The 25,993-nt window shown below is 39.7% G+C and overlaps 1 protein-coding gene across 3 annotated transcripts in view; it reads right to left on the reverse strand.

Annotated features, from left to right (window-relative positions):
- acin1a (apoptotic chromatin condensation inducer 1a) overlaps nt 1-25,993 on the reverse strand; it is a 59,622-nt gene that overhangs the window by 20,148 nt on the left and 13,481 nt on the right. For all 3 annotated transcript variants that reach the window (XM_057857039.1, XM_057857037.1, XM_057857040.1), the window contains exons 2-7: nt 14,393-14,458; nt 9,278-9,389; nt 9,152-9,207; nt 5,206-9,009; nt 4,058-4,213; nt 3,802-3,890 (exon numbers count right to left, since the gene is read on the reverse strand). In XM_057857039.1, coding sequence (XP_057713022.1) covers nt 3,802-3,890; nt 4,058-4,213; nt 5,206-9,009; nt 9,152-9,207; nt 9,278-9,389; nt 14,393-14,458 — 4,283 coding nt within the window. The remainder of the gene's footprint in view (nt 1-3,801; nt 3,891-4,057; nt 4,214-5,205; nt 9,010-9,151; nt 9,208-9,277; nt 9,390-14,392; nt 14,459-25,993) is intronic.

A 25,993-nucleotide genomic window follows, 5' to 3' on the forward strand; every position in this document is an offset into this window, starting at 1 on the left:
GTAACTGACACAACAGTGGAACACACAAGTGGAAAAAAAGAATTTAAATGCATTTAAAATGCGCTCTCTTAGAAACCCAATTAGTGTTTTACAGCCACGTCGAAGGGGACTATGTGGATACACGTTCTTTTATTAGTTGGAATGTGACCAAAAAAAAAAAAAACACTGCAACAAAAAATGTTATACATCCGGCTTGGAAGGAATATCGTTTCTTTTTAATGCTTAACATAATTTGAATCCTGCAGCAACAGGAGTGTAAAGTGAATTTTTTTGTATAGTTGTGAAACAGTAAGGCTTGGTGTCATAGAACTACGGTTGAAGATTTTGCTTACGTTTGCTGAAGTAATATCTTATGAGCCTTGTGAGGGTACTTTTATTAGTTTTTTAGTGGTGGAGAATGGGGGTTGGTTGTGATACTCTGCTATAACTTGACCATCAGAGGGTAGTGTTGCTCTATATTGAATGATCAGAATCGAGAAACTACATTACATACATCTACATTGTCTTTTTTTCTTAGTTGTTCTGAAAGCTTAGTTGTACTGTTGCCCTCAGGCAGGAGATATAGGGCGATGAGGTCACGTACAACTAGACTCAGAGATAGTTTTTTTCCTAGGGCCATCCGCGTTCTTAATACTGAACAGCACTAATTCCTCATGATGCTGCTATGTAGCGACTTTTGGACAATAATTTATTCTTGTCTTTTATTCAGTGATGTTTTAGTTGTGTGTTATTTTATAGTCTTGTGTTTTATGGTCCCACGGAGTAGCTTTCCAATTTCGTTGTTTGCTCTGCTTGCAATGACAATAAAGAAATTGAATTGAATTGAATTGAAAAGCCCAGACACTCCTCCAAATTCAGAAAATACAAAGGACGACATGAAGGACAGTTCTATTATCTTTACCATTCCACATCTAAGGCATGTTCTCCTTTCAAGTCACCAATGCCATGTTAACACCCTCTACAGATTCATCACTGGTTTAAAGTGTACGACATGTCCACAACAGGGAAAACTAAATGACTTGCAACTCACTTGAGACCAGTGTTGTTAATAACGGCGTTAGAATATAACGGCGTTATTTTTTTCAGTAATGAGTAATCTAATTAATTACTTTTCTCATCTTGGCAACGCCGTTACCGTTACTGAGGCGGGAAAGGCGTGCGTTACTATGCGTTACTAAGTTGGTTGAATTTAAAAAAAAATCTGAGAGAGACGGACTCATGGAGACGAGAGAGCAGAGCAGGAGTGGGGAAGACGCCGTTGCAAATGCGATGCTAGGTGGCTCCAATAATACCTGACTATAGCCATAGCCTACAAACTACGCCCACATGATACGGTAGATATCACATATTATAGAACTAGATGCAAATGACAGACATGGCTGCATTGTCAACACATTTTAAGGACTACATGCATTAGTAAACAGCCGCCATCTTAAAGCAGTAAACCTCTCAGGAAGGCTCTGATGTAGAGAACCTTCCTAGCGAACCTAAGTAACTTTTTATCTAAAAGACTCCTAAATCAGCAAAATCTTGACTTAAATCTATCTTTAAATGATGAAACAGTTTTAAAACTTACACATGTTGAAAGTAGACAGAAGGGAACTAATGCAATAACGGGAGCAATTTTAACAACTTTAACGGTTGATTCACAACTTTATATGACTTCCACACATAGCAAAGGTTACGATCTAGTTATCGCAATACCCTTGTGTCTAGTTAAATGGAGAGTAAAGAATTGAGCTAGGGCCAATTGTCCCCAAAACCCCTTAAACTTCACATTGTGTGACCTGTTTTTTTTTTTTTTTTTTTTTTTGGAAAATGAACCTAAAATATTTTTCACATTCAGGTCTTACCATTCATCGCCAGATTGTGAAATTTAATGACAATTTCTAAAGGCTGATTAATGCTTCTGCATTACTGTGACGGCGAAGACCCTATGCCATCATTGCGCATTTGAAGTTCTGCGTCAAGGGAAGGTGTTGCTCTGTAATTCACCGCCATGCCATTAGAGGGGTGTGGTTTTGTCTTTGTATGGTTTTGGGGGACTTGTCAAATTCCTTTAGTTTTCCTCCGGTCATTGATAGCAATGGCGACAGAGATGGAACATGTGTATTTCCAGCTGCAGCTAATCAATATTAAACAACAAATTTTGTTAATACAAATGTTGAAGCGTAGGTGACACAGAAGACGTTTGCGAATGTTTGAAAACAGAGGTGTTGTTGGGCTGAACCAGAAACACCGTTCTGAGCGGACCTATTACAGTCCTTCGAGATTCACCACACTCGTGTTGACGTGACACGTAGTCAGAATTTTTTGGAGGTGCATGTCAGGCTACGGCGCAGGGTCGTAAATCGGGTCTGCGTTAACGGTGTAGGTCTGCCACCGCTACGCTGAAGCATAAATCAGCCTTACGTGTCACAAATACCGGGTACATTAGAAAAATTAGTCAATAGCAGATTAAGATTTCCTCTTGGATAATCAGCAAATTCATTTAGGAGCACAAGACATTTGAACTTCGAGAGCACTTAATTGGGAAATATTTAGCAAGAAAGCACATTTTCACACAGTTGTTGTTGTTTTTTTTTTTTTTAAATGTCATATGATATGGAGACTGGGAACTAAACTTGGAAGACGTGTGGTCACATCGCGTTGTGTCATATGGGCATTTTTTGGGGCAATGCCAATCCAATAATTTTATTTGTATTTTAATGCAATTCACCTCTGACATCAGAGCTTTGCTCCCACTCAACAAATAAGTGAGACTACAACCAACTACTTTTCTTGTGGCACCACAAAGCTGAAATTGAATTGAGTGATCTGAATTTGAACGATGAAACCTGATCATGATGAATATATTGGGTTGGACTAACAAATTCAATGTTGCACGTTTTCCAATGCAATGATTCCAATTAAACGATACAATTCAAATTCAGTTTGCAGTACAACTATTCAAATTTAGCAGTTCTTGCTCAGTCTGTGATGGCACAATTTATAGTACACAAACTGTATTGGCCTGAATACTAGACGGCCCAGTTTATAAGACGACCCCCTCTTTTTTAAGACTCAAATTTGAAAAAAGACTTTTTGAACACCAAATTAATTTTCATACAGAAAATAATTACAGTACATCCGAAACAAATGATTATAACAATATATTTGAGAGAAAAAGCATGTTATTTTGCCTCATTCAAATCTTACTATCTGAACATTTAAATATGTAAACTAAAGCGCAATCACATTCGTAAATTAATGGCTTCTGGTTTCTGAAATGTAAATAATCCCATCTATTGTGATAAAACAACAAAATTGCAATAACTGCATTAACCATCAACGTGAAGTCTAACTGTAACTGTAGTCTTCAAACAATCTGAATAAGGAAAAACATTGCAATAAGATAATGAGTGTAGCTGAGATCGATCATGACAGAACATTGCTTCAATGATATCTGGCGCCATCTAGCGTTGTGAATGGGGAGAGTAGCTGAGATCTATCATGACAGAACATCGCTTCAATGATATCTGGCGCCATCTAGCGTCGTGAATGGGTATACTGTCTAGACCGCGAATATAAGACGACCCCCTCTATTTCAGGCTTATTCCAATGCAAAAAACACTGTCTTATATTCGGGCCAATACGATCTATTGGTCACAACAATGGTGAAAAACATTTTGAAATTATTTCTTAATGTCGTGTTGGTGTACTCTTTTTATACCCAATATGTATTTCCATGACGGACAGAAATAGAGCGAGAAAGAGACAGAAATACAGAAAGAAAGTAAAATGTGCAGTTTATTTGCAGACCTTTGTTCAGACCCTTCTTCCTTTTCTTCCAATCCTTTGCCGTATTTCCTTTTCATCTGCTCTTCAGCTGGTATTTCAAGGAATGGTTTCTGGGATATTAAGGGGCACCAAATAGTTAACACATGATAGAAAGGAAATGATCCCCCAAAAATCTATGGTATTGGAATATAAATTTGATATGTAGTGTACTTAATTGGAGTAAAAATGTCATTAAAAGGTAATGTTAATGACTTTATGATCATTTACAAGCACTAACCTTAGCCTGACTAGCTTCATCATTTCTTGTGCTTGTCTTCTCGACAGACCTCTCTCTTTTGTAAGGGGAGGCCTTTTGAGTTTCCTGTATACAGTCATCTTGAGCCACGGCAGTCACTATACACAGCGGTGAAGTAGTTCTGTCTGGTTTTCTTTCCTAAAAGCAAGAAGCACATATGACTTTGGGGGCACATTTCGTATCTACATGCCATGTACATGACATTAATTTATAGTGCTGCAACGATTAATGGATCCACTCTTGTAATTCGATTAGAAAAAATAGATTCAAATTAAATTTTGCTGCTTCAAGTATTTGTTTAATTAAAGTGGAGTTGTAATGGTTTGTCGTAAAGTGTTTGCAATTTTACTGATTTGCCCACGATTGGCAACAGTGAATATAACTCATTTCCCATGGCTGACTCTAGCTGCTCCCTGTTAAGACCAACATAAGCTAAGTTTTTGTTTGAGCTAATATTTTTTGATGCATTCGTAATTTATAGTTACATTTAGCCATTTTTTTGTCAGACTATGTGTTTGAACCATTTGTTAAGAGCATTGGGGGAAAAAATAGAATCTTATAGCATTTAAGCTAGCGGACTTTTGCTATGTAAGTTAGCCAATTGTTCTTTTGTTCTACGTAGATCCTCTTTTTTTTTTTTTTTTAAATACTGTTTGAGGCTCATCTCAGGTATTTTTTTATATTCCTTATCAGATTACTCGGTTATTCAAACCAATTATTCAAACCAACTAGTTCATCGATTAATCGACTACTAAAATAATTGATAGCTGCAGCCCTATTAAGGTATATCTTATTCCATTAAAAAGGGTATATATTGTATTATTATATGCATGTATGTATTAATTTTATGAAGATACATGCTGGCCGCAAAACCAAAATCAAAGCAGTAAGTCACGAGGCTAAATCTAGTGGAATAATGACACTATAGATATTTGGTTGGGAAAAGCTATAGGTACAACTTCTGTGCAACCCAGTTCCAATGAAGAAAAATCTAAATTGGTTCCACTTTATTAGTTCCTGAAACAATCAATATGACTTAAACACCATTTTGAACAAGCACCATTTTGGTCATCAAAATCTAGCTACAACTTCTAAATGATGAGGAAAATGGTTCCATTTGGATTGCCTACCCTTCTATTTCTCGAAATGGTGACTTTCTCAAGAGAAGACGAGGATGAAGAGGACCTGGATGATGATGACCCAGAATCAGATTCGGAGGAAGAGGAGTCATTAGAGGATGAACGTTTTCTTGTTTTTTTCTCCTCCCTCTTTCCATCTCTTCCGTGCAACTGTACAGCATTAACTGGGCTTGAAGGAACTTTGTCTTTATCCACATCCCGTAATCTCTTGGTGCTTTTCTTGGCAGGCTCATCCTGCCTCACTGTATCATCTTTCAAATTGTCCCCTGATACTTGGTTTGTAAAACCTTTGGCACTTGTTTTTTTGTTAAGAGTAAACTGTTCCTCAGAATTGCATTCCTGTTTAGTGGAGGTTTTACCTTCCTGTTGTTCTCTAAAACTGACTGGGGAGTAGGAAAGTGACTTCTGGGGCTGAGGGGTATCAGTGAAGTTATGAGGCCACTTGGTGGCCATGGATGTGGCAGACTGGGCCTGAATTGGGTGGTCCCTTAAGAACCGCAATTTCCTCAACGATGATGGTTGCGATGACAGTGATGATTCTGCTTCTTGGGATTCACTCTTTGACAGTGGAGCTTTGCCATCTTCCTGGATTCCTGCCTCTGTTTTTCTATCTGGTCCTGTAGAAAAGGGAGGAGTAGGAGGGGTAAGACCAAGCCCACTACCAAATTCAGATGGAGGAAGTTCAGTGTCTAACTCCTTAGGTGTTTCCCTCTCTATTAATTCCTGCTCATTAGCCCTTTCCTTTACTATTCTCTCCACCGCAATTTTGTTTTTAAGAGCAAAATCTGACACTTCCTTTACATGCTCCTTACTATTGTGTTTTAATCGTTCATGCGCCTCATCAGCTCCATCGCTTGCCAACCTTTGCTCTAGCAGTTCTTGCATTACATGTGCTCTCCCTGGATGTTGTTTCTCCTGTTGCTCTAGCACTTGACATGCTGTCTCTAGATTCTCTTTTTCTAGTCGCTCTTTCGCCAGGCATTCGTGGTCAAGACGCTCTTTCTCCAGACGCTCTTGATCGAATGCTCTCAGTTTTTCTATTTGCTGAAGCTCTAAGGCTTTCTGCTGTTGTAAGGCTTTTTCTTTTTCTTGTCGCTCCAGCTCCAAGGCTTTTTCCTTTTCTAGTCGCTCCAGCTCCAAGGCTTTTTCTTTTTCTTGTCGCTCCAGCTCCAAGGCCTTTTCTCTCTCTAGTCGCTCAAGCTCTAAGGCCTTTTCTCGCTCTAGTCGCTCAAGCTCTAAGGCCTTTTCTCGCTCTAGTCGCTCAAGCTCTATGGCCTTTTCTCGCTCTAGTCGCTCAAGCTCTAAGGCCTTTTCTCGCTCTAGTCGCTCAAGCTCTATGGCCTTTTCTCGCTCAAGCTCTAAGGCCTTTTCTCGCTCCAGTCGCTCAAGCTCTAAGGCCTTTTCTCGCTCCAGTCGCTCAAGCTCTAAGGCCTTTTCTCGCTCCAGTCGCTCAAGCTCTAAAGCCTTTTCTCGCTCTCGTTCTAAAACTCTCTCTCTTTCTAGTCGCTCTTGTTCTAAAGCTTTCTCTCTCTCTATTCGCTCTAGTTCTAAAGCTTTCTCTCGCTCGATTTTCAAGGCTTCTTCCCTCTCCAGCTGCTCTTTCTCCAACGCTGCCTCTCGTTCCTGCCGCTCTTTCTCCAACGCTGCCTCTTGTTCCTGCCGCTCTTTCTCCAACGCTGCCTCTTGTTCCTGCCGCTCTTTCTCCAACGCTGCCTCTCGTTCTTGGCGCTCCTTCTCCAAAGCTGCCTCTCGTTCTTGGCACTCCTTCTCCAAAGCTGCCTCTCGTTCTTGGCGCTCCTTCTCCAAAGCTGCCTCTCGTTCTTGCCGCTCTTTCTCCAACGCTGCCTCTCGTTCTTGCCGCTCTTTCTCCAACGCTGCCTCTCGTTCTTGCCGCTCTTTCTCCAAAGCTTTCTCCCTCTCCATTCGCTCTAGCTCTAAAGCTTTCTCTCGCTCGATCTTCAAAGCTTCTTCCCTCTCCTGCCGCTCTTTCTCCAACACTGCCTCTCGTTCTTGGCGCTCTTTCTCCAAGGCTTTCTCCCTCTCTAATCGCTCTAGCTCCAAAGCTTTTTCTTTTTCAAGCCGCTCTTGCTCTAACTTTTCCCTCTTTAATCGTTCCTGTTCCATAGCCCTTTCTCTTTCAATCCGTTCTTTTTCTCTTCTTTCTGCCTCCAAAGCTTTTTCCCTCTCTTGCTCTAATTTTTCTCTTTCAATCCGTTCTTTTTCTTTTCTCTCTGCTTCCAAAGCTTTTTCCCTCTCTAGCCGCTCTTGCTCTAATTTTTCCCTTTCTAAACGTTCTTGTTCCAAAGCCCTCTCTCTTTCAATCCGTTCCTTTTCTTTTCTCTCTGCTTCCAAAGCTTTTTCCCTATCTAGCTGCTCTTGCTTTAATCTTTCTCTTTCTAACCGTTCCTGTTCCAAAATCCTTTCTTTTTCAATCCGTTCTTTTTCTTTTCGCTCTGCCTCCAAAGCCTTTTCTCTCTCTAATCTTTCTTTTTCAAGAGCCTTCTCTTTTTCTTCTCGAGCCCGGATTTTTTCCAACTCTATTTCTCTCTCTTTTTCCCTCTCCTGTGCTTCCTGCTGGAGACGTTCTTGCTCTAATGCCCTTTGCCTTTCAAGTTCTCTTTGACTCTCCAGCTCTAGAGCTCTTTCTTTTGCCAAAGTTTGTTCTTGTACTTCCAGCTCCTTGGCCAAAGCTTGCTCCCTGTCCAGCCGCTCTCTTTCTGAAGCAAGTTTCTTTTGCAAAGCTTCTTGTTCTTCTCTTTCCAAGGCTTGCTGATGTTTAAATCTCTCATTTTCTTCTTGTTCCAGCTGCAGAGCTCTGTTCTGATCATCTTCTATTGCTGGTTCTTGATTAAAGCTTCTTAGCCTTTGTCTTTGCAGCTCAAGTGCCTCTACTGACTCAAATTCTGATTCTCTATCATCCACTGTATGAGTCTTATGCACACTCACAGGAACATGACTATGAGCTGAACGTGTTCCACTGATGCCCTGGTTGATGCCTGGTATCATGGAAACTGGCACATGGTCTACAGTGGTAGTTGATGAGAGACCCTCCGCATGTTCAATGCCATCAAATGATGCGGCTACTGGGGAACTGCTGTCGTTCCTTCCACCTTGCCCAGTGCCACCTTGCCAACCGGCCCCAGCAAAAGCGCCTTCCGATTCCATTTTACGGGCTAGGAGAGTTAACGGGCCAGGTTTACGCTCCATGAGTCCACTCTTCTGGGGCTCTGGGCTGCTACTTCGACTATCACTGCTAGAGGAACCAGAGCTGGAGGTACTTGGAGAGTGCCTCGCTGCGGCTACATCTGGACTAGGGGGGCTTTGTTTAGGGGTGTCAGGCAAAGGAAATGATAACTCTGGAGGTGGGGAGGGAGGAGGGGTTGGCTGGCGAAGTTGAGGAGACAAAAGGGAAGGGATGTGCTGCTGCTGCTGCTGACGAGATGCTCCACACCTCTCTCGAGTTGACAGCGCTCTGGCTGGCTGTCTCGTAGTCCTCCTGCGAATGTTACTGCCCCAGTCATCATCATCATCATCATCATCATCATCGCCGTCTTCCTCGCCGTCCTCACTTTCATCATCGTCGCTGTCAGCTAGGAAGTCACTGGCCGGCGCACTCTTCCCCCGTCGATGCTCATTGCTAGTAACATTCATGGTAACTGATCCAGAAGCAGGATGAGCAGACATATGAGCTTCTTGGTTGCTATTAGCCTCGCCCTCATTTACTGCAACAAACATGATTTCGCCATCAGAGGGTCCAGGTGCCTTGTGCTGATCTGCTGAGGCTGGATTCAGATCCTGATGGGAAAAATGAAGTTGATATTCTTGCAGTACCATCATTGCAATTTTGAACCCATGTTTGCACTGGCATTTATTTAATCACATATTTACGGTTTTAGAGGGATTAGATTTACTAATACCATCAAGGATAATGTCTCACCTTGGCTTGAGGAAGAAATGCAGTGCTGTTATTAACATCTATGTGATCCTCTTGCTCTGTTAACAAAAGGTAAATAAATAACTGGCATCATGATTAACATGTTTGCACTGGAAAACTTTAACTTACCATTAGTGTCATATGCTTCCCGGGCCTCTCTCTCCAGACGCTGCCGCAAGAGCTCTTGCTGCTTAGCCAGATACTGCTTGATGAAGCTATTCTGGCTCATTTCCTCACCAATCTAAAGGCAGAAAAGCTCATGAAAATTGAGTGCAAGGCCTTGGGTGGATCACCTCACATCCTTTATAATGATGACAACAATTACAGTAGTTAATAGTTATACTTAATAAGGGTTAAAATGAATAGACACTCATGAGCTAACATATGTGTGCATACATGTATGAATTTATATTAGAGCTGTACAAAAATGGGGGGTGTCTTGAATGGGCAGCCATTGAGTGAGTGTGATCAGTGAATCCAAAAATTACATGAGCTCGGATTTCTACTCTAAACTCTAATTAGCCTTGGCAGAACCAATGATGTTCAACTTATTTCGAACGGTTACATTTCTGGGGGGGACATTCCAACAACGGAAAATGGTATGACAAGTGTACTTATATCGAACGGTGTCTACATCAGAGGTGCACAGTGTCAGTTGATCGCGTCCTTTGTGGAAAGAAAAAGTCAGCTGAGCCCTCCTTTCTTGCTAATGGATTCATTTTTGATTGAAATTTGATTGATAAAAAGACAAGTTATGATATAGTGGAAGAATTAATGTCAGGGCTCCTTTAAGCCTATGACCCACCTGGCACAAGTTAGATCCAACCTTGTCAACTAGTGCAAAACACTGGCAGCATGCAGTAAATAAAAATACAAGAGTGGGTGCCGATGAAGTAAAAAGTAGAGGTCTACCGAGATGGGATTTTCAAATCTAGAAAATATTTTCAGCCGATTGCAGATATCCAAAGCTAATTTTGTAAGCCGATATACTTTGTTTTTAAGCACGTAGATTGTGAAAGGCAAAGGCAAAAAAAAAAAAAAATGCTTCAACAGCTTCAAATTTACAATGACCTGACTTCAATGATTAATTTGGTCTAGTGCTACAAAACCAACAAACTCAGCATTCAGCAAGAACAGTACATTATTTTTAAATAATTAAACACACCAGGACGTCACGACGAGATGTAAACAAGTGAGAGTCAGTTTAAGAGGATGCTCATCATGGTAAAGCGAATGCTAACATGAATGCTACGCTAACACCACGTGCTACATTTAGTGTGTAAGGATCACTCAGTCAACACCTTAAAAGGCTAAAGCAACATTGCATATTCATAGAAAGGCTCAATCTCTCTTTCCGGTTCTGTGAGCTACCCAACCATGAGGAAGATTCCTGACCTGACCGTGGTCCCGCCCCAAAAAAATGACACCTTGCACAAGGAAGGCAAGACACAAAAGGCAATCGCTAAAGAGGCTGGCTGTTCACAGAACTTCGTGTCCAACACTACATTAGAAAAACGAAGAGAAGGAAAAGGTGTAGTAGGTGTACTAGAAATAGTAATAACCTCACTCTGGAGTGGATTGTTGGACAAAAAAACATTTAAAAAATTGGGGGAAATTCCCATAGAGTGGACTGCATTCACAAGAATTACCATGCATAGATGTACTGTATATAAAACAAATTAAATCCAGTCAGCCGTATATTACTGAGAATTCGGCTATTTGTTGAGGCAAACAAAATGTACACAAACATTTAGGGTGCTTAAAAACAGCATTCTTGGCATTTTCAGTGCAAATCATCTTGCAAACCAGATAAACGAACACTAAAGATAAAAAAAATATATATATATATGTATGTATATTAGTTGACCTTTAAAATAATTCTTTGGCAAGCATGCAAACTTTATTTGTGTAACACCTTACACATACATTGAACATTTCGCACACTCATTCATACATTAAAGGTGCTGCTCCGAGACAAGGCGCTGCCATTGCACGGGGAGAGGTTTTGGACAAGACACTGCACCCTTGGACAATTTGACAGCGGTCAGTAGCACCCAGGAATCGAACCGCTGACCAGAGGTTGCGCTAGACTTTTTCGTTGTCTGTCATTTTGACTGACAGGGTCATAAAAATCCGGTCATAATCTATTTTTACCCGTCACTTAAATTTTTAAAATGATAATGATGACATATTCAATAGCAGTGTTGGTCAAAAGTGGTGCGTTACTTACTCAACTCTGAATAAATTGAAGAAACTACTAGCCATGTTGTGTCTACTCTCTGCTCTGTTGATTTGTCATCCAAGACTCGGGGTGCGTTCAGGTTTGAGAATAGCGCACGTACTTCTGACTTAAAGCTGTTTGTCCCTGCTCATTCAATTAGGCTACGTTCATACTACAGGTCTTAATGCACAAATCCGATTTTTTTGTCATATCCGTTTTTTTTGGCGTGCCCGTTCAGACTGTCTTTGTCCATTGAGACCATTCAAGTATTACGCATGTGCTCTAATTCGCAGTCCGACACGCGCCGGTGCGCAGAAGCATCAAAACACATGACAAGTCATCCGTCATTCCAGGGCTATCATATTTTGCTTTTCAAAAGGAGGACACAAATAACAGACATAAATAATCCCCGTTTAGGCTTATATTCACAGTTTATATGGATCGATAGCATGTACGCACTGTCCGTGCATGTCACACACACATACGGGCAGTTTGCCCTGACTCTCCAAGACAGGCTGCAGCCAGACCCCTCTCCCGACTTTCGGCCGTGTAGGAAATGTTGAAATATAGCTCACATAGAGCAGAGAGAAAACCGATCACTCATGCTTATCCTCAACCCATTTTTATTTTTTTTCACCGCGACAGTCTGGAAAAATGTGGCCCAGATCGGATTTGAACCACATAAAAAAATGACCCAGATCGGATTTGATATAGTCCACTTCTATGCGACTTGTCCCGTTCAGACTGTCAAGTTAATGCCTGACTCGAGTCGGAAAAACACGAAAAAATTGGATTCGTGCATTAAGACCTGTAGAATTAACGTAGCCTTAGACAATGCTCTCCAAAGCTTCCTAACGTTTCCGTGTTTGCTACACCTGAATGCTAGTTCGGACATTTTTCCGAGTAAGGCCAGCGACGTCATGCATCAAGAGAGACAATAGCTTATTAATATGTTCACTTGCCATCCTGTGGTCTGGGGTGTGAATTGCAACCTGTCAAAATGACGGATGGACTTCAGTTTTTCCGTCACCGTTTTAAAAAAACGGTCAACGACGGAAAATATTCGGTTAACGCGACCCCTGCCGCTGACCCTTGAGTCCCAGAATGACTCATGCTGCTATGCTACCAACTGTCACAGCCCCCTTTGGCTGTATCATTTTGGCCACTTTGCCATATTTGCATGAGTGTGAGCTTTCTTGTTACTTCTTGAGTGATACGATGGCATGTTTAAATCAATCAACCAAACCTTTACATTATAATGAAGAATAAAGAATCAAAAACAAAACAGATGCCAACTTTGCACAATACTTCTGTTGATGTATAGATATTATTGGGGAAAAAATTATACAAGAAATAAAATTAAGTAAAATGAAGATGATGATGTTGTATTGGCCACCAAGCAGGCGCGCTGTTTCTGGGGCATCAATACTGCCTAAACCGGGAGAGTATTCACTAAACTCTTGCTTGTCCAGAGTGCTTTCTCGATAAACTATACTAGAGCTGTCCCGACTAGTCGACATAGTCGACGTCATCGATGACGTAAATCCGTCGACGAGCACAACATCCCGTCGACGGTTAATGAAGGGTTAAAAAAATATTTGAGTTAGAATGTCGGATGCTCTGTTTGCAAGCGGGGAAAGCGGCACAAAGCCAAAAAAAGCGTACCAGAGTGTCCAAAACATTGCCTTATTTCAAAGAAACAAAGGAGAGTACACTCTTCTGTCGTGTCTCTTCAATGCCAAGCTTGGCTGCACGTCGGCCGTGAATAAACACTTCAAGCGCCTTCACGCAGTTTGTAATTTTTTTTTCTTCATTTTTTGTACACCAGAGGGTGCTGTCGCCTTACTAAATAACAATGTTTCATTGACAATGGGCCTATAAGTGCTATTAGTATTGTTCTTAATGCTAATTGAAAGGTTTATTTCATGTTATGGTTTATTTTATGGTATAGAAAATTATATAAGGTTAAAAAGTCATAAATATATACAGTATATACAGTGATTGCACTCAAGGGAGAGACTGTCAATGATAAGGTAATAAATTAAGGTAAAGGCAATTCATATAGGCAATTCATTGATATATAAATAAGGTTTAAAAGGAAAAAGGTGAAAAGTTTTTGTTAATTTCTAATTGTGTTGCTTTATTTGTGTGCACCGTAGCTCTTACAGTGTGTTTACATCAAGGATGGAATAAAAGTTGTAAACCATCAGTTTAAGAGACCATCTTTTCAATCGGGATGCTACAATAGTTAATTCTATCAGCATTTGAACTAATTTTTTATTTGTGATTTATTATTGTTATTTACGTGTTTATTTGTACTTTAATAAATAATTTGAGTGTTCCAATATGTTTTTTGTGAATTGATAAGCGTCAACAAAAATTTCATTGCTAAATTAGTAAAAAAAAAAAAAAAAAAAAAAATTTAATTATTAGATTAGTCGACTAATCGTAAAAATAGTCGGCTGACTAATCAGGAGAAAATTAGTCGTTTGGGACAGCCCTAAACTATACCATCTGCTGCACAGTGAAACTGGTTTGAGCTTAGATGTTAAACAAAACAACTGTGTGTTTTTTTTAATTTTCTTTATTTTTTACTCATCATCACACTCTGTTTCAGCCTTGTTCTTTGCAGGGAAGTTTTTCCAGATCGAAAACCAAGATACACACAAAAAATATGCAAATGAAAAAAATTACAACAAATTTTATGTGCATCCTAAAAGTATACCATGACTAATGTCTAAATTATACCATGACTAATGTATTGCCGCCATCCTAAGCTGCAGAAACAACAAAGAATAACTTGCCCTCAGGTTGATCATTTTGAATCAGAAGTTTAAAACACAAAGGCCTCTAGAAACAACAGTTGTTACTTGCTTCTCCAGATTAGTTTATAGGGGGAAAAAAAAACATGAAAAGAGTTGGGCCTGCTTATGAATTGAAAAGGATCGAACCAAAACAGTTGAACACAACAGTTTGGACCATTTTGAAAAACTTCTATTTCACAATTATACAAACACACTTACCTGAGAGTTTGGTTGCAGTCCAACATGAGGAGTGGAGGTCTTCTGCAGATTCTCCAACATAAGAGCCTGTATAAAGAAGAAACAATGTGTGGTAATCTGAGATGTATTGCACAGTAAAGACCACAGTTTGGACATTAAGTAGAAAAAAAAAAGAAAACTGCAAACAATGAATTGTAGATTTTACTACTCAATTGTATACACCAGGGGTCCCCATCCACCGGGCCGCGGACCGGTACCGGTCAGTGGCGCATTTGCTACTGGGCTGCACATAAATAATATTTCATTAACGACCGCATTCTGGCCAAATTAACTTTGGCCTGTGCCCCTGCTTAACACATCAATACCCCTGTGTACTCAAGATATAATACTACAGTATAGATTAGAATGTCGTCATAGAAGCCCATTGATTGGATTGCAAGCAGTACATCTTTTTTTGTATATATAATAAATCTATGTGCGCTTGTCCTTCATAATAACGTATGACTAGTTCACGGGCGCAGCACATTTGTTCCCCCACACAAGCGAAAATGACTGGAAAACAGACGTCTTTGGAGTGATTTTTTTAACTGCAAAAAAGAGCACCTGACGAGCCAGAAGATGAGCCTACAACCTCGAAGACCCACGAACAGCAAAAGAGTGGATTCGTGACCCGTTTGTGAATAAACCGAGTGATTCGAGCATGTCTGCAACAGGAGGATCAGCTTGTAGAGATCCCAAATGACGGCGACCTTAAACGTACATTTGAAACAATTAAAGTCATTCCGGAATATCCTGACAGCGCTACAAGAACACTGAAAACCTTGCTACACTTTCCAACATCGCATCTTTGTGAAGCGGGCTTCTTAATTCATGCTTAACGACACAGGGAAGGCGTTAGCGGTGTGCTGCTAATATGGCAGGATGGGTCTGAGGAGAACTTTTCTCCATTTCCATCCACGATCGAACGTAAGTTCATATTTCTTTCTTTAAAGAAAGTCTGTAGTGTTTACTTTGGAATCGCTGCATTCACGGCCATTTTTAATGTAACGCGCATGCGGGGAACCGCAAAGTTTTTGATGGGTTGCAAAATTTGTCAAAACACCGGTCCGTGAAAGAAAAGACCCAAATCACACCGGTCCGTGGTACAAAAAAGGTTGGGGAGCCCTGGTATACACCATAAAAGACAGATACAGCAGCATTACGAAATTTGGGAATGTCCTTTCTACATGCGCCTTATGAAAGTTCCCCTTTCATTCTTCCTCCAGGCCCGCCACTAATATAAAAAATCTAAACACCAGCTTTTGAGGATGAAAATGAAATTTTGAAAACATTTGCAAAGGTCAATGGCAACTGCACACAAGGGGATTTTCAACCACTGTCTACCAAAACTGGCAACACAACAAAGCTCTGAAAATAATTCAAAGAAATACCATCAATGTAACTACCTAAGAAGCATGAATGCTGGACCATGGCAAAAACAATCAATCGTGTGATCTTTAAATGTTATTGCACCTTATAAGTTCAATTTTAAGGGGAAGAAAAACTATTAAAGATGCCTTTTAGACATTTTGTATAGCAAAAATGTGTGTGATGCTTTTGAACTCAGTGGAGGACGTTTAATTTAAGCACTTAATTAAATGCTAGACCCGATGTTTGAATTCCCTGCCAGAAAATGGCTTTCTCAAATGAGGCTTTGGTCACGAACTAACTCAGCTACAGTTAGGTAAATAAGAAAGTTGTTCCTTGTTAAAATTGTTAACATAAAAAAAAAACACGTATTGGTTACATAGTCTGTTTTTGCTAGTTAGAAACATGACAAAATTAGCATGTTATTGAAAATAACGTACATTTGAAATAAACAGTAATGATAAAAGGGAAATGAAAACTGTTGAAAATACAGAGTACCTTAATTCTCCCCTTGGGGTTCTTTTTCTTTCAAATCTTGTATAAAAAGACTGATTTGTGAGTAGTAGTACTTATCTCATGTCACGACATTTTGCTAGAAAGAAATTAACAATATTTGTTTAAGAACAAAAAATAACGAGAAGAAAAAAACAACTCCTACACTGTCAGTACGCAGCATTTTTGGTGCTCAGTCGAAATGATAAACAGCAACAGTGATAGATAAGACATGAGCAATACAGTATGTAAACACAGAGAATAATACTGTACACTTTGGCGAAGAAAAGCACGTACAGCAGGGCTGAACGATACTGGGAAAAAAAAACGACATTGCGACTTTTGGGGGGTTTGAGATATAGAAGAATTTTCACCGGATGACTTGAACAGCTCTGTTTGGGAAGACTGGTTGACTCACCATAATCACAATGAATTCATATAAAGGGGGTTCATCTGTTAATGATGAAGATTGCTGTATATAAAAGGGATCCATGAGGTCATGTAAAAGCATAGCATAATAACGACAATGAAAGCAGCTGGCGGTTTTTATAAAGCAAAACACAAAGTTAGCTTGTTCAGAAAAAAAAAGAGACTTTTCACCATTCAGTTGAATGAGAAAGGGTGTGAAAAGTTTTACTTGCATTTGCAACTAAAAATAATTTGTGCCTAGTAGAGAAAAAACAATGGGAGCACGAATGCGAGCACAGATTTTTTTCACTCTTAAATTCGCATTTTGCTCCTGTAAAATATAAGAGATTTGAAGATGTCTTCATCCCCATCTTTTTAGCTTACAACAAATCATTAGTTATTTTAGAGCTGACAATTCTTACAGGCGCTTTATGCTCAATAGGGCTGATGATTGATGATTGGCGGCGTGGACAATAAAACGCAGACTAAAACATAACGTTACACTAAATATTCACTGAGGTAAAATTCGACAGTCTCATCGTTTGGAGCAAATGAAACAGCTGGATTTCTATCGCAGTACAGTGGTAATGAATAACATTTTCAAAAGATTTTAACCAAGAAGGGAGAGGAAATTGGCGAGAGAAATGCGGCAGTTGATGCTTTCTGGATCTGACAGTATCTTGTCCGAAGATATGCCAACAGCCAGTGTTAGCAGCAACACTGCTTGCAAGATTGACAAATTCCAATCAGATTTGCTAAAACTCTTCCATTGGCTAACGCTAGAAGACAATCTTATGTTATTTAAATATTGCAAACGACAGAAGATAACTGCCGTCAAGCCAGCGGACGTCCCGTTGTCAAATGAGAGGACCCTAAAATTAGCGCACCCGCATAATCCAAGCATTAAGGTAAATGCATTCTGACCGAGCGACAATGCAGTTGACTTCAGTTTTGTTGCGTCATTCTCAAAGCTTAAAAAACACTCTCAACACTCTAAAATATATAACGCCACTTCTGTCATCATTTAAAAATGAACTTCACAGTTTCAAAACTGCAAAAATTTACCGTCACACCGTCCCTACGATATTAGCAATTTTTTATGTCCCAAAAATGCAGGGAGAAATCCCTCTCTTGCAGCTCCAAGGCTCAACTTTACCCCACCGGTTGTTGCTCAGTGTCAGTACTACAGTGTCGTACTACACGATGACTGGAGGAGGTGAAACCTCTGAACTTTTTTTCCTATCAAAGAAAACGAAATCGCTGGTATGGGAATACTTCAGCTACAGAACAGTTACAGACGGCCCCGGCTTTTCCCAAATTTATTTTAACTTTATTTTAACATTATATGTACTTATGTTCCAGTTGCTAATATGTTAAAACTCCTGTTCAATGGAAAAAAAGTTGCTTTTTCAACCCAGATATCTCAAAGTAATACATTTTAGAGCTGTAATTGCAATACCATGATACCGTGATATTTTTTGCTTAAGGTTATCATAACATCAGAATCTCATACCAGCACATGCCTATTTACATGTGTGTCAGTACAATATTATGTGGTTCCTCTAAGGAATGTGTCATGTTAGTAGATGGTAGGTTACAGTTCTCATTTTTGTGGCACTGTAATTCCACAAATCAACATAAGTACTGGCCAATGTTAGTGAATCTTAGTAGTGGACCTCTCTGACTACTGGCATATTCAAAAGTAGGGGCGTGCAAAATTTCCGATTCTTAGATTAGTCACGATTCGGCCGTGGATGATTCGAGAGCGATTCACAAACATCCAAATTCCGATTATTGAATTATACCAGGTAAAGCGGAAATAAAACGCAGTCAGCGCGGTCTTTGGGACGCAATGAGGAACGGACCGAGAGTAAATATCATGTGCAGCTAATGCCGCTAGGTAAAAAAGAACAATAATGCCTGACTGCGGCCGTCAGCCGCTACAAACAGCGTCCAGTTGCTAGTTGCTACAAACGTACGGCAACATACGGCTATGGTAGATATCACATATATCTAGACTGGACGTGAAATGACAGACTTCCCCGCACTAGTAAACAGGCACCATCTTAAAGCAGTAGACTTCTCTAGAAGCCTCTGTTGTAGAGAACCTAATTACTTTTTATCTAAAATACCCCTAAATCGGCAAAATCTTGACTTGAATCTATCTTTAAATGATGAAACAGTTTTAAAACTTTCACATGTCGAAAGTAGACATGAGGGAAATTATGGAATAACGGGCGCAATTTTAACAACTTTAACAGTTGATTCACAACATTAAATTAATTGAATGTACGTAGTTTAAAGCTGCTGATACAGAATGGGGACTTGAGTATTTTTAACTTGATACTAAAATAGTAGTTTGGTTAATTTAGCCTGAGAGGATTTTTGAACAATTTTGGAACAAATATACAAAACATTAAAAAAAAAAAAAATGGGGGGAGGAGGGAATCAATAATCTATTTATAATCGAATCGGAGTCTCTGAATCGTAATCATAATCGAATCGTTAGGTGCCCAAAGATTCCCACCTCTATTCAAAACAATGCATTTTTACAGTACCAATATTTGGAAAAATGAATTAAAAGTCCTGAATGTGAACTTTAATCAGGTCACAGTTCTTATTTTTGGGGTACTGTAAATCCACTAAGTTCTGGCCAAGGTTGCCGAATATTAGTAGTAGACCTGATGGTGCTGACTATATCAACTGGGATTAAGAGCTCCGAAAGAAGCAGCCTGGCGGGACCTACGACAGAGGACCAAATGAGGATCACTCTGGAGGGGCCAAGTCTAGAGGAGTTTGACTCAACTATCGTAGACAGCCGGATGAATTCAACCAAGCGTGCTCGGTGACTTGACTATTGGAAATGGGAGAACGATGTTTTTTGTCTATAGATACCAATATTGTTTGTGTATGTGATAGGCATGTGCCGGTTACCGATTTCACGGTTTACCGTGGTGTGAAAACGTTGCGCTTTCAAAACCACTAAAATTTTTCGTCATACCATAGTACAGTATTCGCTATTTGTCATGTGTCAAAAAGGCAGCCAGAAGTGACTTGGCGCGGCAGCGCTGACCCCTTCCCGTTTGTTGCTGTGTGTGTGTCATTGACGCTATTCTGCTAAACAGCCAGCGAACCCAAAAATAAACACTCCAAACACAAGGCGTACTTTTCTTCAATTTATTGAGCTCTCAAATCATGGTAAATGAAATATACAAAATTAATATATTTAAAACGTTGTACAATTGTATTTTTCCTCGTTTGAGTAGGTTCAACAGGTTAGGTAGACTAGAGTTGACACAATGGCTGAAAATGGCGAAACTTCACTTGAGCACCCCCCCTCAAATAAAGAAATCATGCAGTATATATGTTTTTTAATTTTATTTAGAAGTGTTTTAAATTTTTTATAGTTATTATTTTGTTCTTGCTCTAATCTTGAGAAACTTGAGTTGTGGCTGTGGGTATAGTCTATAAGATCTATGTATTTTTATTTAAAATATTTGTTATTTTTTCGTCAATTTATTTATGTTAACATTATATTCATGTTCCAATTTGCAAATATGTTCTGAAAAAACAAAAGGTCCTGTTCAATGGAAAAAAAGTTCTTTTTTGTTTGTTTGTTTGTTTTTGTTTTTAACCCATACATCTTAAAATAACACATTTTGGAGCTATAATTGCAATACCGTGATACCGTGAAACCGCGGTATTTTTGCTCATGGTTATCTCATACCGGCACATGCCTAGTATGTGACTATGTGTACATTATTTGGTCTTTATTATTAAAGTGCACTATTAGCTTAAAAAAACACAAAATACAGTGCTTTTACATAAAAGAGATTTTTTTCATTTGCGAGCACCTGTTCTCCTGATGAAAATGCTTAGCTTACAGGCCTGATGTTAGCAGCATAAAGCAGGAGGAGGATATGCGACCTGCTCCTTCATCACTGAAAGCCACTGTGTGGGTGCACTTTAGATTCTACTAGGTTCCCTGGAGCTTGACATAATCACAGCTGTATTCAAGGAAAGCAAAATGCCAACGAGGTACTTTTGAAAAACAACAAACACCTATGCTCACACGGAAGAAGTTAAAAGCGGCCAGTTCGTGCAGCAAACCAGCAAACTATACAGCAAAGATGCAATCAAACAGCAAATCAACTCCCCACAAACTACCAGCAACGGTTGGGAAATTATAGGTTTAGATTAATGAAGACGATAAAAGCAAAGTATGCTGAGCCGTCCCGTTTTTATTTTAAAAACTAGGCAATACCGAAACTTTACGAAGTGACTAAGAAAAAAAACACAGCGTGCAGTATTCTTCCGAAAACATTAACTCCTTTTTCTGCAGAAAACATTATTATTACTGAATAGCTGTACTACCCACAGCAGTTTGTTATGAGCATTACTAGCTGTTAATAAACCTCTGAAGTGAACTCTCTAAGGTCGATGGACGCGCTGGCACGTCCTGTGCACACACCATCTTACAAGCCTTGTAAATCAGTGATTACATCACCCACGCGCTTGCGGTACCCCTCATTCAAAAGGGGAACGTCACACTCGTTTTTACTTGAAGTCAATAGACCAAGGAAAACGGGAAATAATGCCCTTCAAGTTTTATAATTTTATTGCCCACATAAATAAGCATTAAAACGCTGCATTAAAACTCCAGTCCGCTGAAAAATCATGGGTCTCGATCCGCTTTAAGCGCAACCTGGTTTTCTTGTGAATGCAACCGGTGCCGGGTGCGCTTATGCTAGATTACGTGGAGCGTCTTCTGGTGAGGATTGGGGACGGTTCCCTCCGCAGGAGGGAGGTACTTCCTCTTCTAAAAATGCCCAATCAATGATTGCACCTTTCGTCCATGTAATGCTACTCCAAAAGTTCGGTTGGCGCAGTGTGAACACTGAACCTTTTCAATAATACCTCTTTCCCACTGACCAAAAAACCCATGTCAACCCACTAACAATCGGCTTTTGGTGGCAGTGGGAAATGTGCAGCGACCCGCCTCAACCCGTGTCAATCAACCCGCCAAGCGACCCGCGTTAAAATCACCTCGGCTCTGATCGTCATGCAGTGTGAAAACAAAACCCCGGGTCAACAGTCAACACCCTAATCTACGTGGTGACGTAGGCTCTTACGTGATGCGTCATAACAACGTGCCAGTCGCCTTCCATTTAACACGCCCCACAACCGTCGTTACGTCGATGCTAACAACAAAGCTCGTAGAAGAAGAAGAATTCACGTCGCCTACGTTGCCTCAGCACAAGCAGAGTGTTGATCCCTTGTCGCATTTAGACTATTTTAAGGGCAGTAAGAAGTAGGAAAACAGAGAAGACAAACGGAAAGGAGGCTTCCATGTTGCTCTGCGTTGTTTACTTCCTTGAACTGAATGAATTTGGTCGTACTTGTCGACGTTGATCTTAGCGTGGTGACGTCACGTAACCTTACTGAGTGGTGGGGGGTTAGACGGGTGAAAAAAAAAAAGACAGCTTTTTTTTTGTCAATGGGAAAGGTGCCAAATGCCAATTGCTAGTGGGTTGCATCGGCTTGGAAAAAACGCGCGTTGACCCACTAGTTTCAGTGGGAAAGGGGCATAAGTCATTTACAAGTGTTGTTGTGAGGTAGCTCTCGAACCGGACCCTGGTCCTCAAGGTCTAACGTGAATTTTACTTTATTTCAACAACGTGATGAAGAAGTTGACTCAGATGTGTCATCTTCTTTGGAAGAGTCAGAGAGTGATTGAGTTTATACAAATACTGCATGTGTTTGTTCGAGAAGCTTGATGGGATGGACAGTGGAATCAATATAGTGGTACAGTGGTACCTCTACTTTTGAAGTTAATTCGTTCCAGGACCTTGTTTATAAGTCGAAATGGTCGTATGTGGAGCAGGATTTTCCCATAAGAATACATTATAATTCCATTAATTCGTTCCACAGCCCGAAAACCTACACTAAGTTCTGAATAAATACTGTTGTTACTATTGCAAATATCAATTACAAAGAGCAAACAAATAAATTATGAATAAAAATCAGAATAATAATATAATAATAGTAATAAAAATAATAATAATAATACCTGTTATAATGTAACAAACCAGGTTCTAATTTGCGTGGTGTACCTCAACGCATCGCGTGGCTGACTTCATAGAGTGAGCCTTTTTATTTTCACTTTGTTTACTTGCTGCGGGAGACACCAGGCGTGTTGTGTTGCACAAGTTGATGGTATAAATTATTAGAAACCTGAAGAGGCTGGCGATGTTACCACCATAATAATTGCCACCTTAACTTATAAAGACTGGCGAACGGAGATCAGACCGTCTACGGCTGTATTGTTGAGTAAGCCACATCACGGATGCGCACCCCATGCTCATATTTTTCTATCATATCTATCTTCATGTCACTGGTAACGGTAAGCATCCCTTTTTTCCTTTTTTTCACCACCTACAATAACATTGTTCGAACCCATGTTGATTTCTCTCACAAGAAAATCCACCCTGCGTCCGTCTCAGTGCTGTCATGTCGTCGTATTTAGAGCCTGTCGTCGGATGTAGAAACAAATGGCAAGTCAAATTTTACATCGGATGTCGAAAAGATCGTGTGTCGAAGTGATCGTATGTCGAGGTACCACTACAATGGTCAAAACAGATTAAATACAGTAGACCAACTATGAAAAATACTGCAAAACAGTGAAAATATAATACAAAAATCTAACAAAAAAAATGTGTTTAGATGACATCTTGTGGTGACGTTTGTTTTTGCACCCATCACCTTATCTTTTCTATACTTGGCTTCAAAATGATATATAGTGGAACCTCGACATACGATCGCTTCGACACACGCTCTTTTCGACATCAGACATAAAATTTGACTCGCCATTTGTTTCTACATCCGACGACATGCTCTAAATACGACGATCTATGACAGCACCGCAGTTTCTTTGTTTTCCCGCAAGATGGACGCACGGCAGATTTTTCTTGTGAGAGAAATCAACACAGGTTACAAAAAGTTTGGTACAGGTGGTGAAACAAGGAAAAAGGTGACGCTTACCATTGAAATGAAAATGCAAATGATCGAAAAATATGAGCGTGGGGTGCGCATCCATGAACTGGCTCATCAATACAGCCATAGAATCTCTATGATCTCCACGGTCCTTCTCCGACCACCGTTCGCCAGTCTTTATAAGTTAAAGTGACAATTATTATTGTGGTAACAACGCCAAAGAAATAGTCACGTTTTTATCATTAATTTCAGAACTTGTCCAACACAAATCGCCTAATGTCCGCCACAGTTGACGGTGTTTTTCAACAAAACATTAATAGTGAAAGTAAGCTCTCAACAGCACCGCTCCCTCTATCTGTCACGTCAGCCAGACGGTGCATTCAGGTACAGCAAAAAACGTCCGCCACATTGGAACCCGATTTGTTCCATTGTTACAGAAATAATTATTCATTCATTCATTCTCCATGCCGCTTTTTCTCACGAGGGTCGCGGAGGTGCTGGAGCCTATCCCAGCTAACTACAGTATTATTATACTATTATTCCGATTTCAGTTTATAATTTATTTGTTTTGCTATGTGTAACTGCCATTGTAATATTACCAGTAGGGCTGTCCCAAACGACTAATTTTCTCCCGATTAGTCAGCCGACTATTTTTACGATTAGTCGACTAATCTAATCATTTAAAAAAAATTTTTTTTTTTTTTTTTTTTTTACTAATTTAGCAATGACATTTTTGTTGACGCTTATCAATTCACAAAAACATATTGGCACACTTAAATTATTTATTAGAGTACAAATAAACACGTAAATAACAATAATAAATCACAAATAAACAATGAGTTCAAATGCTGATAGAATTAACTCGTGCAAAAGAATGGAATGTAAACAGATTCAGAACACTGACTTTCCCTTTCCAACATGATTCAAAACAATTCTTAAAAAAAACACCTAGCATTAATATTATAGTATAGTACTATTTATAATAGTATTATAATAATTATTCATTGCCAACCAGATTTTTCATAAAGAGTGTCATTTTAAAGGTATTCTTAGTGTAGAATTTGAATTCTGAAGTATGTGGGATTAACTCCAGAAATCGCTATTTATATGACGAACATTACATGCTTTTATTTTGAAATGTTCACCGGAAGTACGTTCGCTAAACCGCTAACTTCAGCTTTACACTCCGCAAAAATAAAAAAACTTTTTGTCATTGCATGTAGTGTCAGTAATAGATTTTTTGGGAGTCATTTTTTTCGTTTGCAAATGCTGTTATCCAGCGATTTTTCATGTTTGAAGTGTCACCATTTAACCGCAAGTTTGCTTTCACGAGACGACTGCCAATGTTTTATAGCAGGCTAATGTTGCCTTTTTTTCCCCATTCACCTCAGTGTAGTAGTGCTAACGTTACAGTGTTTATTATAGTTGTGTTTTCTTATTTTGTAAGTCTGAACTTTAATTCTACAGCGTGTTGATAAGAGAAAGGAACTGGAGTCTCATATGCCATCAGCACGCACGCACCAATGTATGCACGCACGCACGTGCGCAGCGATAAAAGGCAGCGGTGAAAATTACCACCCTCATTTTTATTTGCCGTGCGAGAAATGGACTCATTGCATATCGTGACAGGCTTAGCAACTTCAATAAAACATGTCGTTAGTTAGTTCGATGGACTTACAAACTGGGTGACGGCGCTTTAGGTGTTTATTCACGGCCGACGTGCAGCCAAGCTTTGCACTGAAGAGACAGGACACAAGAGTGTACCCTCCTTTCTTTCTTTGAAATAAGTCAATGTTTTGGATACTCTGGTGCGCTTTTTTGGCTTTGTGCCGCTTTCCCCGCTTGCATACAGAGCGTCCGACATTCTGAACTTTCCACGCATATATTTTTTTAACCCTTCATTAACCGTCGACGGGATGTTGTGCTCGTCGACGGATTTACGTCCTCGATGACGTCGACTATGTCGACTAGTCGGGACAGCTCTAATTACCAGCAGTATTCTTTTTGGATTTAGTGTAGGTTTTGGGCTGTGGAACGAATCAATGGAATTTTAATGTATTCTTATGGGAAAATCCTGCTTGACATACGATCATTTCGACTTACAAACAAGGTCCTGGAACGAATTAAATTTGTATGTAGAGGTACCACTGTATGTATAAATGCCAAAAACGCCTGTTACCATACCTGCTGTTTGTGTTGAATTATCAAATATAAACTATTCAGTCTCATTTTTTCTGTTGAATGCTCATCCAAACAATTTGCATAAATACTATCAAGCTTCAAAGCAGATCGTTGAGCACGTTCATTTGTCAATGGGACATC

This window comes from Corythoichthys intestinalis, chromosome 14, assembly GCF_030265065.1.
Source record: "Corythoichthys intestinalis isolate RoL2023-P3 chromosome 14, ASM3026506v1, whole genome shotgun sequence".
NCBI lineage: Eukaryota > Metazoa > Chordata > Actinopteri > Syngnathiformes > Syngnathidae > Corythoichthys > Corythoichthys intestinalis.